Source organism: Ahaetulla prasina, chromosome 8, assembly GCF_028640845.1.
Source record: "Ahaetulla prasina isolate Xishuangbanna chromosome 8, ASM2864084v1, whole genome shotgun sequence".
Lineage (NCBI taxonomy): Eukaryota > Metazoa > Chordata > Lepidosauria > Squamata > Colubridae > Ahaetulla > Ahaetulla prasina.
Window position 1 is genome coordinate 63,315,361 of NC_080546.1, and position 13,465 is coordinate 63,328,825.

At 47.6% G+C, this 13,465-nt stretch overlaps 1 protein-coding gene across 2 annotated transcripts in view; it reads left to right on the top strand.

The window, feature by feature from the left end:
- Nucleotides 1–11,881, top strand: part of LDB2 (LIM domain binding 2) — a 528,562-nt gene extending 516,681 nt beyond the window's left edge. The window contains exons 7-8 of one of the 2 annotated variants that reach the window (XM_058192632.1): nt 8,836–8,987; nt 11,651–11,881. In XM_058192632.1, coding sequence (XP_058048615.1) covers nt 8,836–8,987; nt 11,651–11,881 — 383 coding nt within the window. The remainder of the gene's footprint in view (nt 1–8,835; nt 8,988–11,650) is intronic. The other variant, XM_058192633.1, reaches the window with a different exon arrangement.
- The last annotated feature ends 1,584 nt before the right edge of the window (nt 11,882–13,465 follow it).

The following is a 13,465-nucleotide window of genomic DNA, read 5'->3' on the forward strand; positions in this document are numbered from 1 at the left end:
AGTAGCTTCTTTTTGCTGCTCTGATCTCCCTTGTTAGTGCATTTCTGGCCTGATTGTAAAGATCCCTCTTTCATGACGTTTCTGAAGTTCCAGAAGGGTGCCATGACTTTCTTTAGATATATTTAAATATGCACTTATTTCCATATTTACATCAGGGGTGAAATGCTCCCGGTTCGGACCGGATCACCCAATCCAATAGCGATGGCAGTGGGTAGTTTGGAGAACCGGTAACAAAAATCCCTGGCACCCGCCCCCTATGCCCAGCTGAGCCGCGCGATCATCAAAGGGTTTTTTCGGCAGAAAAAGCTTTAAAAAAATGCTTTTAAAGGGTTCAGGCAACTCAGCTGGGATCATCAGAACACTTTAAAAACATGTTTTCTACAACCTCTTCAGCTGAAGAGGCTGTAAAAAAATGCTTTTAAAAGGTTCTGGCGATCAGGCAACTCAGCTGGGAATGCTTTTAAATGCTTTTAAAAGGCTCCTCTGGCAATCCCAGCTGAGTTGCCTGATCATCAGAGGCTTTTAAAAGCACTTTTTCAGCCGAAGAGGTTGTAGAAAAAATGCTTTTAAAAGTTTTTTTAAAACTTTGGCCACACCCACCCAGTTACATTACCCCTCCCCCCACCAAGCCATGCCCACAGAACCGGTAGTAACAAATTTTTCATTTCACCCCTGGTTTACAGGCAAACATTTTGAAGCGTCCTGTTCTTAGATGCCTTTCATCCAAATGCAAACTCCATCCCTTTCATGTGTGCAGTCACAACACTGTTTTGTCACTTGACTACTTCTTCAGTCAGCCATGTAGCACAATTAACTATTTTAATTCCATTTTCATGTTTTGTCTTTCATTTGCTATTGTAGATTGATATTCTCCTTTATGAATGGTCCAGCAAGATTTAGTAACAAATGATTAAATGTAGCTGCAGCAGCGTTAAAGATTTGCCAAAGCTTGATGAATAATCCATTATAACCATTTTATATACTTAACACTCAAAATCATTTCATATTATCACCTTGTTGTATTTTAGTACCTAATAACTATAGGCCTTCACAATTTAAGGAACGTTGTTACATAGCCCAGGCCATGCTCTTGTTTATATGCAACCAATATATAGGCTGCCAAATTATGATTTCAATATAGATTTTATTTATTATTATTTCATTCCAGAACTTTTAACCAGATTTATTTATTTATTTATTTAATCGCATTTTTATACCTCCCTATCTCCCGGGGGACTCAGGGTGGTTTACAGCCTAATAAAAACATACATATAAATACAAAATAAAACACCAATTAAAAAACTTATTAAATAAGGCAGAATATTAAAAAATTGCAATAAAAATAATAAAACCCCGTTAAAACCAAATTTAAAATTTAAAATTCTAGTCCAGTCCTGCGCAAATAAATAGATGTGTCTTAAGCTCGCGGCAAAAGGTTCGAAGGTCAGGAAGTTGGCGAAGTCCTGGGGGAAGTTCGTTCCAGAGGGTGGGAGCCCCAACATAAAAGGCCCTTCCCCTGGGTGTCGCCAGTCGGCACTGCCTGGCTGACGGCACCCTGAGGAGTCCCTCCCTGTGAGAGCGCACGGGTCGGTGGGAGGCAATCGGTGGCAACAGACGGTCCCGTAGGTAACCCGGCCCTACGCTTTGAAGATAGTTACCAAAACCTTGAAGCGCACCCGAAAGGCCATAGGTAGCCAGTGCAGTCTGCGCAGGAGAGGTGTCACATGGGAGCCACGAGGGGCTCCCTCTATCACCCGCGCAGCCGCATTCTGGACCAACTGGAGCCTCCGGGTGCTCTTCAAGGGGAGCCCCATGTAGAGAGCATTGCAGTAATCCAGACGAGATGTCACGAGAGCATGAGTGACCGTGCATAGGGCATCCCGGTCTAGAAAGGGGCGCAACTGGCGAACCAGACGAACCTGGTAAAAAGGTCTCCTGGAGACGGCCGTCAAATGGTCTTCAAAAGACAGCCGTCCATCCAGGAGAATGCCCAAGTTGCGCACCCTCTCCATTGGGGCCAATGACTGGCCCAAACAGGCAGTCGCGGCTGCAGCTGACTGTACCGGGGTGCCGGCATCCACAGCCACTCTGTCTTGGAGGGATTGAGCTTGAGCCTGTTTCTCCCCATCCAGACCCGTACGGCCTCCAGACACCGGGACAGCACTTCGATAGCTTTGTTTGGGTGGCCCGGTGTGGAAAAGTACAGCTGAGTATCATCAGCATACAGTTGGTACCTCACACCGAAACCACTTATGATCTCACCCAGCGGCTTCATATAGATGTTGAACAGGAGGGGCGAGAGAATCGACCCCTGCGGTACCCCACAAGTGAGGCGCCTTGGGGTCAACCTCTGCCCTCCCGTCTACACCGTCTGCGACCGATCAGAGAGATAGGAGGAGAACCACCGATAAACGGTGCCTCCCACTCCCAATCCCTCCAACTGGTGCAGCAAGATACCATGGTCGATGGTATCAAAAGCCGCTGAGAGGTCTAATAGGACCAAGGCAGAGGAATAACCCCTATCCCTGGCCCTCCAGAGATCATCAACCAACGCGACCAAAGCCGTCTCAGTGCTGTATCCGGGCTGAAAGCCGGACTGGAACGGGTCTAAATAGACAGTTTCATCCAGGTACCGGGGTAATTGACATGCCACCACACTCTCTACAACCTTCGCCACAAAGCGAAGGTTGGAGACCGGACGATAATTACCTAATACAGCTGGGTCCAGGGAAGGCTTCTTGAGGAGAGGTCTCACCACCGCCTCTTTCAAGGCAGCCAGAAAGATTCCCTCCAACAAAGAAGCATTCGTAAGCCAGGAGGAGCCAGCCTCGTTTCACCTCCTGCATGGCCAGTACCAACCAGGAGGGGCACGGGTCCAGTAAACATGTGGTGGCATTCAACCTCCCCAGTAACCTGTCCATGTCCTCGGGAGCCACAGGGTCGAACCCATCTCAAACAGTCTCAACAAGACAGCTCTCTGTCATCTCACCTGGATCCACTTAATTTTGATCCAGACCATCCCGAAACTGAACGATTTTATCGTATCGATAACCACTAAACTCCTCGGCATGTCCCTGTAACGGGTCATCCCGCTCCCCCTGTTGAAGGAGAGAGCGAGTCACCCGAAACAGGGCGGCCGGGCGGTTATCTGCCGATGCAATGAGGGAGGAGACGTAACAACGTCTCGCTTCCCTCAATGCCACTAGGTAGGTCCTATTATATGACCTAACTAGTGTCCGATCAGCCTCCGAACGACTGGACCTCCAAGAACTCTCTAGGCGTCTTCTCCGGTGTTTCATCTCCCTCAGCTCCTCGGAGAACCAAGGAGCTGGTTGAGACCTACGCCGGGTCAGAGGCCGCAAAGGCATGACATGGTCTAAAGCCCCAGTCACGGCCAGTTCCCAAGCCGCAACTAGTTCCTCAGCCGTGCCATGAGCCAGACCCTCAGGAAACGGCCCAAGCTCTGTCTGGAACCTCTCCGGGTCCATCAGGCGCCTGGGACGGAACCAACGTATTGGTTCTCCCTGCGGTGTTGAGTGGGGGTCAGAAAGTCCAGGCGAAGGAGGGAGTGATCTGACCATGACAAAGGTTCAGTGACTAAATCCCTCAAGTCCAGATCCTTCAACCAGTGACTAGAGATAAAAATCAGGTGCAGCATGCCTCCCCCAATGTGAGTTGGGCCATCAACTACTTGAGTCAGGTCCAAGGCCGTCATGGAAGCCATGAACTCCCGAGCTGCTGTCGATGACATGCCGGTCGATGGCAAGTTAAAGTCCCCCATGACCATAAGTCTGGGGGTCTCAACTGCCACTCCAGCAAGCACCTCCAGGAGCTCGGGCAGGGCTGCTGTCACGCAGCAAGGAGCCAGGTACGTGACAAACAAGCCCATCTGACACCTATGACCCCACCTTACAAAGAGGGATTCACAGCCAGCAATCTGAGGTACAGTGGTCTCCCTCGGCTCTAGACTCTCCTTAATAACAACCGCCACCCCCCCACCCCTACCCTGGGCCCTCGGCTGATGGAATGCTCAGAAACCCGGTGGGCACATTTCCACAAGGGGCACGCCCCCTTCTGTGCCCAACCAGGTTTCCGTAACGCCCATAAGGTCCGCAGAACCCCCCTGGATAAGATCATATATTAGGGGGGCCTTGTTAACCACGGACCGTGCGTTGCACAACATCAGCCAGAGGCCCAGGCTCTGAGGGTCTTGACCATCTGGGGAACGGGAGAAGTCTGAGGGATCGGGGCGTGCGATCGCCTTCAAACATCGAGTGCGTGCCCCCAAAAAACGATGCGAGCCCTCACTTCCGCCATATCTGCCCCTCCCACTTACCGTACAAATAGGACCACCCTCACCAGAAGGAACGCAATCCTCCCCCTTAACCTTTGAACCTGTTAAATGGACGCCACGAGTACATGCAGGAACTGCCCCCCCGACGGGCTACCCCCAGCACCCGCCCTTACCCTCCCACCCCGTAAAAATTCCCTATCTAAAAAACCCCAAAGGCTCTTCCTCGATGCATGCCACCTCTGTGGGTCCCAAGACCCTTCATTGAGGCCGGCCCTCGGTAATGAGGCGGGCCACTCCTGCGAGGCGGGGGCACCTCGCAGGCGCAAGAGTTCCTGTACCGAATATCGAATAAAGTGCCGCGGACTTTATAGGCATTACGGAGACCTGGTTGGGCGCAGAAGGGGGCGTGCCCCTGGTACAGATGTGCCCGCCAGGTTTCCGTGCATTCCATCAGCCGAGAGCCCAGGGTAGGGGTGGGGGGGTGGCAGTTGTGATTAGAGAGAGTCTGGAGCCGAGGGAGACCACTGTGCCTCAGATTGCCGGGTGTGAATCTCTCTTTGTGAAGTGGGGCCATAGATGTCAGATGGGCTTGCTGGTCGCGTACCTGGCTCCTTGCTGCATGATAGCTGCCCTGCCCGAGCTCCTGGAGGTGCTTGCCGGAGTGGCAGTTGAGACCCCCAGACTTTTAGTCATGGGGGATTTTAACTTGCCATCTTCCGGCTCGTCATCGACAGCAGCTCGGGAGTTCATGGCTTCCATGACGGCCTTGGACCTGACTCAAGTAGTTGATGGCCTTACTCACACTGGGGGTGGCACACTGGATCTGATTTTTGTCTCTGGTCAGTGGTTGAGAGATCTGGACTTAAAGGAAATAGTCATTGAACCTTTGTCATGGACAGATCACTCTCTCCTTCGCCTGGACTTTCTGACTGCCATCCAACACCGCAGTGAGACGGAGCCGATGCGTTGGTTCCGTCCCAGGCGCCTGATGCACCCGGAGAGGTTCCGGACGGAGCTTGGGCCACTTCCTGAGGGTCTGGCTCACGGCACGTCTGAGGAACTTGTTGCGGCCTGGGAACGGGCCGCGGCGGGGGCCTTAGATCGTGTCGTGCCTTTGCGGCCTCTGACCCGGCGCAGGTCCCAACTGGCTCCTTGGTTCTCCGAGGAGCTGAGGGGGATGAAGCGCCGGAGAAGATGCCTAGAGAGCTCCTGGAGGTCCAGCCGTTCTGAGGCTGATCGGACACTAGTGAAGTCCTATACTAGGACTTACCTAGTGGCATTGAGGGAAGCGAGGCGTTGCTACGCCTCCTCCCTCATTGCGTCGGCAGATAACCGCCCAGCCGCCCTGTTTCAGGTGACTCGTTCCCTCCTTCACCAGGGGGAGCGGGATGACCCGCTGCAGGGACGTGCTGAGGAGTTTAGTGGTTATCTATACGATAAAATCGTTCAGCTTCGGGATGGGTTGGACCAAAATTGCAGCGACTCAGGTGAGACGTCCGAGGGTGGTCTTGGTGATGTTGTGTGGGATGAGTTTGACCCTGTGGCTCCCGAGGACATGGACAGGTTGTTGGGTAGGTTGAATGCCACCACGTGTTTACTGGACCCGTGCCCCTCCTGGCTGGTGCTGGCCACTCAGGAGGTGACACGAGGCTGGCTCCAGGTGATTACGAATGCTTCTTTGGTGGAGGGTGTCTTTCCGGCCTCCTTGAAAGAGGCGGTGGTGAGGCCCCTCCTCAAGAAGCCTTTCCTTGACCCGGCTGTTTTAGGTAATTATCGTCCGGTCTCCAACCTTCGCTTTGTGGCGAAGGTTGTAGAGAGTGTGGTGGCATATCAGTTTCCCTTACACCTGGATGAAACTGTCTATCTAGACCCGTTCCAGTCCGGTTTCCGGCCCGGCTACAGCACGGAGACGGCTTTGGTCGCGTTGGTGGATGATCTCTGGAGGGCCAGGGATAGGGGTTGTTCCTCTGCCCTGGTCCTATTAGACCTCTCAGCGGCTTTCGATACCATCGACCATGGTATCCTGCTGCGCCGGTTGGAGGGATTGGGAGTGGGAGGCACCGTTTATCGGTGGTTCTCCTATCTCTCCGGTCGCAGACGGTGTTGACGGGAGGGCAGAGGTCGGCCCCGAGGCGCCTCACTTGTGGGGTGCCGCAGGGGTCGATCCTCTCGCCCCTTCTGTTCAACATCTACATGAAGCCGCTGGGTGAGATCACCAGTGGTTTCGGTGTGAAGTACCAGCTGTACGCGGATGACACCCAGCTGTACTTTTCTACACCGGACCACCCCAACGAAGCTATCGAAGTGTTGTCCCGGTGTCTGGAGGCCGTACGGGTCTGGATGGGGAGAAACAGGCTCAAGGTCAATCCCTCCAAGACAGAGTGGCTGTGGATGCCGGCATCCCGGTACAGTCAGCTAAGTCCGCGGCTGACCGTCGGTGGCGAGTCACTGGCCCCGATGGAGAGGGTGCGCAACTTAGGCATCCTCCTGGATGAACGACTGTCTCTAGAAGATCATCTGACGGCCGTCTCCAGGAGAGCGTTCTACCAGGTTCGCCTGGTGCGCCAGTTGCGCCCCTTTCTGGACCGGGATGCCCTATGCACGGTCACTCACGCACTCGTGATGTCTCGCCTGGATTACTGCAATGCTCTCTACATGGGGCTCCCCTTGAAGGGCATCCGGAGGCTGCAGTTAGTCCAGAATGCGGCTGCGCGGGTGATAGAGGGAGCCCCTCGTGGTTCCCGCATGACACCTATCCTGCGCAGACTGCACTGGCTACCTGTGGCCTTCCGGGTGCGCTTCAAGGTTTTGGTGACCACCTTTAAAGCGCTCCATGGCATAGGGCCGGGTTACTTACGAGACCGCCTACTGCGACCGAATACCTCTCACCGACCTGTGCGCTCTCATAGAGAGGGACTCCTCAGGGTGCCGTCAGCGAGGCAATGTCGTCTGGCGGCGCCCAGGGGAAGGGCCTTCTCTGTGGGGGCTCCCACCCTCTGGAACGAACTGCCCCCAGGACTTCGTCAGCTTCCGGACCTTCGGACCTTCCGCCGCGAGCTTAAAACACACTTATTTATTTGCGCGGGACTGAGTTAGATTTTAAATTTATGGGTTTTAAATTGGGTTTTAGTTTTATATTTTTAATCATAATTTTAACTATCGGGCTTTTAGAATAAGTTTTTTAATTGTTTTTATGTTGTATTTATGTATTTATATGTTTTTTAAGTGCCTGTTAACCGCCCCGAGTCCTTCGGGAGATAGGGCGGTATATAAATATGATTAAATAAATAAATAAATAAATAAATAAATAGATAAGATAGAAGTCGGCGAGAGGTGATACTGTCCCAGGATGGCAGAATATTACACAACAGTTCCTCAAATGGATACCCATTATCTGATGACTCTTCAAATGGTGGCTGGCTTATGATGACAAAAATAATATAAAGATGGAAAAAAGATGGAAGAAAATAGGCAGATAGCATTTATGGCAACAAGTCCATAATAAAGTCCTGGTCCAAAAATACTCTTTTGAGCATTTTTAATTGTACTGGTCTTTGACTGCAATAAATTTGATTGAGACCAACAGGATGACAATACTATCTCCTAAAATTATCACTGGTTGTTTTGCCTACCAGAATCTAGGAAATGTTTCCAGCTGTGCAGGTGCTCCATTGCTGGCAGTTTTCAAGAAAAGATTGGGCAACCATTTGTCCAAGATGGTAGGACTTCTGCCTTGGGTAGGGGGTTGGACTGGAAGACTTTCAAGGTCCTTTCCAACCCTATTATACATTATACATGTATGCCCATTATGAGGTCTTTCTTGTAGAGAACATTTTTGATTCAGTGTATTTCTCTGACCCTCCTACTTCAGGATTTATCCAGAACAGAAGAGATCTTTGCATAAATAAACCCCTAATTGCACCCCATGCAAACTAATGCTTCTATTGACTTCTAGAGGGCAAAGTGAATGGAGGTAAATCTTAAATTTCTATTCTGACTCTAAGCCAAGGTAATCTAGTTTCTTGATAGTGCCCATTATGAATCCAAGCAATTTGTCTCCTCTTTTTGCTCAGTTGACTGTGGCAAGCAACTTTGTGCAAGGACTATAAAATACTATTATTATGATACAGTATTTCCCAACCTTGGCAAGATTATGTGGATTTCAACTCCTAGAATTCCCCAGTCAGCATGGTTGACTAGGTAATTCTGAGTTGAAGTCCACATATCTTAAAGTTGCTAAAATTGGAAAACACTACATAATACAACACAATCTATACTGAATTAAAAAATAGCATATACCAGAGCACTGTTTTTGTATCATGGATGCCAAACTATAAACAACTGTTCCTTCGTTTTCCTATTTCTTAATTTATATGTGCTTTTTGACTCAGGTTAACTTTCCCAATAGATAGCCCTATTTTCAATGTTCTTCCTGCCTCCTTTTAATGAATCTGAGAGGGTGCAGACTCATGCATGGCAGCCAGGCTCCTTCAACTCTGCATATGCCTTTGTGCTGCATCTCAGCCTTTTCTCTCCCACAGCAGAGCCTGCAAGACAGCCCACCACAAAAAGGAGAAAAAGAAAAAATTCCACCGGTAGCACCTCCAACAGCAGTGCCGGGAATAACATCAACAGCACCAACAGCAAGAAGAAAGTCACAGCAGCAAACCTGAGCCTTGCCAGTCAGGTACCTGTAAGTCTCCTTTTCCTTTTAGGCCTCATCTAAGACTACTTTTGGCCAGAATCCCTAAAACAGCAACTGCTGCAAATCATTAAGCAACCCCTTCCCATATTAGGTCCCCAAGTAACTTCAGGCAATTTATTCAAGCACCATGCAGGGTTTCAGAAGTTACCTTCTTGGCATTGGCCAGTGGGGAAGGGCTGGGCTTAAGGGAGACTTTTCTGCCCTCTATAGAGCTCAGCAATGCTCCCATGCCTTGCTGCACACCTGTGGAAACTGAATCCAATTCATAAAAAACAATGGGCAGGGCAGCCAAGCACTCTTGGCTAGCAGTGCAATCATAAACATCTGGTGGGAACCATATTGACATCCTGATGCTACCATGCAAACAATGCATATGACATAATTTATATGATGATATCATTGTGTTGTCCCTCAATGTCTCCCCTCTCCCACAGGTGATCCCAAAGCAATCAGGTTGGTGGCTATCACACAGAACTAGCTAGTGAAGATAACACAGGGTTGAATTGGAGGGTGCCTTTAGGGTTCTACTCTGGGACAAGTTTCCCCAAAAATACGAGCTATCCCGAAAACAAGCCCTAGTCCAAAGATCAGGCCAACATAGCTTCAGCCTGGTCTACCCAGTGCGAAGAGGAAAGATCAGGCCAGCGTAGTTTTGACCCAGTCTACCCACTGCAAAGAAGAAAGATCAGACCAGCACGGCTTCGGCTCAGCCTACCCAGTGCGAAGAGGAAACATGCCAGCAGTTTGGGGAGTGGCATCAAGATGGCCATACCCACCTAGTTGGCCACCCAATTGGCCATGCCCTGCTGGCCCCTCGAAATCAACCACAGCCCTGATGCGGCCCTCAATGAAATTGAGTTTGACACTCCTGGTCTGAAGAGGAGCACTATGCAGGTAGTCTTTGACTTAACAACCATTCATTTAGTTACCATTTGAAGCTACAACAGCCCTGAAAAAAGTGACTTATGAGTCCCCAGACTTACACTACTGCAGCATTGCCATGCTCACATGATCTAAATTCAAGCACTTGGCAATTTGCACGTATTTACAACAGTTGCAACATCTTAGGGTCATTTGCAACCTTCCCTGCTAGCTTCCAATGAGTAGTGTGGGATGCTGAATTTGTTTAATGACCATATGGTTCACTGAACAGCTACAATGTTTAGAAATAGAAGTGTTTATTCTCTTTAATTTTTTCTTCAGGAAGAAAGAAATTTTTAAATCTAGGGTGCTCTTCCCTTTTCTGTTCCTAGGTCAGCCTGGCTATATTTCTTTGGGATGGATTGCAGGAAGCAAATGGGGTTATGAATAAGCCACAGTGGTACCATTCATGTCACAACATCTATGGGCTAATGATGTGACTGAGGTCATTTGCATGAATGCCCATTTGCATAAATGCCCATTTGCATAAATGCCCATGACCCATATGGCAATTGCATCTAAGAGGGTTCCCCATAATTAGTCATGAGGTCAAGAAAGATTGCTCAGTTCCTATCTTTGTATGTTTCTTGCTGGCTTAAGATGAGTCACGAAGCACCAACAAGCAGTTTTGCTGGGAGTTTATTTATTTAGCGTAATGGCAAAAATATTAAAAAGCACATCAGAATTAAATTGTCAAAGAGTAAATATGAAACTAGTTATTTACAAATTCAGAGATAGATTATATACTCAATACAGAGTTGTATGTGGAAGGTCTTTGAGGTTCCTCTGATATGCAGTCAGAGGGTACTGTTCCAGAATATGTCCCACTGTCTGCTTTGGAGCACCACAGCTACATTCCAAAGAGGAGAGCTTTCCCCATTTATGGAGGAGATTAGTACATCTGCCATGTTGGGTCCTATGAAGAGTGTAGGAATCCTACACCCAGGAGTCTCCCAGGCAACAATACAGAGTCAGAGAATTCTTCCACAATAAGAACCAGACAATCGTTGTGATCTTCTGGCTTAAAACATCTCGCTATAATAAGACCTCAGGAAAACAATCTTTCTAAGGACTTAGCACCTCGGACCAACCATCCAAATAAAGGAAAGAATAAGAACGTGAAATCCTGAGTTCATTCTTTTCTCCCATGGCATTAAAGGCAGCTTTTTAATGGGTTGTAGCAAAGAAGGGAGAAATAAGTTAGGATGTAAAGAAGTCAGGCAGGGTTATATGGGGAGGATGGTCAGAAAAGTCAAGATGAGCCTATGGACAAGTCATGCAGTCACAGCCAGCACCATTTTTTGACCCCTGATTTAATCAGGAGACAGCTTCCAAGCATCTTGTTAGAACAGATTTCACTAGATTCTGTCTTTGATATTAAAAAAAACTATTCCTGAGGTGATCCTACTTGCTTTTGCTACCTGCAAACCCCACAAATACAAATGTGAATTGTTAAATAATGTGTTGATTCTATACAGTATCATGTTACCTTTTTACACAACTCTTTCAATCCTTTCAGTGAATAGTTTGGAATTTTTGAAAATTGGCTTTCCAAGTTAGCATATACAAACAGAATGCCAACAGGTTTGAAAATACTCATTTGAGGCCTAGCAGTGATAATATGGGGGAATGTGTGGAAGGATTCTGAGTAATCCTGTCATAGGAATTGAGATACTTTATTTAGCTTGCTCCAGTTTATAACAGCTAACAAATCATGGATCCCTTTTCAGGATGTGATGGTTGTTGGGGAACCCACTCTGATGGGTGGAGAATTTGGTGATGAAGATGAGCGGTTGATCACTAGACTGGAGAACACGCAATATGATGCAGCCAATGGCCTGGATGATGATGAAGACTTCAACAATTCCCCTGCCCTAGGAAATAACAGTCCTTGGAACAGTAAAACATCTACCAACCAGGAGACCAAGTCTGAGAACCCCACACCCCAGGCTTCCCAGTAGAGCTCCATACCCACCTCCTGCTACTTGCTTGACTGGTAACAGCAACTAACCATCATCTCATAGCATTCCATAGGTAAGCAGAACAAAAACCTCTAGATTTTCAACAGAGATAGAAGCTATTTCTAGATGTACAGCTATCTTTTTTGAAATTAGAAAATAATTTATAAGCACCCAGGGGATGATCTCAGAAACTCTTGTACTTGCTATGATATTGGCACTGACCTCAGTGAAACTAAATCTATAAGTAGCATCTCATGACGATTTTTACTTTTATTCTATAAAGGCCATATCTTTCTCTCTTTTTTTGAATTTTTTTTTTATCTTTTTTTAAAAGAAAAAACACATACAGATCTTTTGAACAAGATATCAGTCAGGTGCATAATTAAACACATTTCAAATTTCACCCCCTCATTGTATTGTTTGTCCAATATTTTCCCTTCGCCTCTTAAAATTTTATTATTTACACATTTCTATCCAAACATCTGTTCCACCCCTTTATCCTGAATAGTATTGAATCAAGTCTGGTTCCCACATTTTTGTCCCCTTTCTTGCCCCTCCCTTCTTCATTTAACAAAATACAACCATGTTTATCCCTAATGTTATCAAAGACAGACCAGTAACAAAAGTAGTTCCCATCTTCAAAAAAGGGGGGGGAAAAACCAGATCCAGGAAACTACAGACCTATCAGCCTGACCTCAATACCAGGGAAGATTCTGGAAAACATAATCATGCAACGAATCATTGAACACCTAGAAGTAAACAAAGTAATAACCAAAAGCCAACATGGGTTTGTCAAAAACAGATCATGCCAGACTAATCTCATTGCATTCTTTGACAAAGTGACAGAATTAGTGGACCAGAGGAATGCTGTCAATATAATTTACTTGGACTTCGGCAAAGCATTTGATAAACCATAACCTACTACTAGTTAAAGTAGAAAAATGTGGGTTAGACAGCACCACCACCAGATGGATTTGTAACTGGCTGACCAACCGTACTCAACATGTAATCCTCAATGGAACTACATCCACATGGAGGGAAGTATGCAGTGAAGTACCCCAAGGTTCTGTTTTAGGCCCAGTACTCTTCAATATCTTCATCAATGACTTAGACAAAGGGATAGATGGGGAACTCGTCAAATTTGCAGATGACACCAAGCTGGCAGGAATAGCCAGCACTTCAGAAGATAGGCTCAAGATACAGAAGGATCTTGACAGACTTTTTTTTTTTTAATTTACATTTATATCCCGCCCTTCTCCGAAGACTCAGGGTGGCTTACAGTGTATAAGGCATATAAGACTTGAACATTGGGCGCTAACTAACAAAATGAAATTCAACAGTGAAAAAGGTAAGGTTTTACATTTAGGCAAAAAAACCAAAATGCACAGGTACCGTATATGTGTGGTACCTTGCTCAATAGTAGTAACTGTGAGAGGGATCTTGGAGTCCTAGTGGAGAACCATTTAGATATGAGCCAGCAGTGTGCAGCAGCTACCAAAAAAGCCAACACAGTTCTGGGCTGCATAAACAGAGGGATAGAATCAAGATCACGTGAAGTGTTAGTGCCACTTTATAATGCCTTGG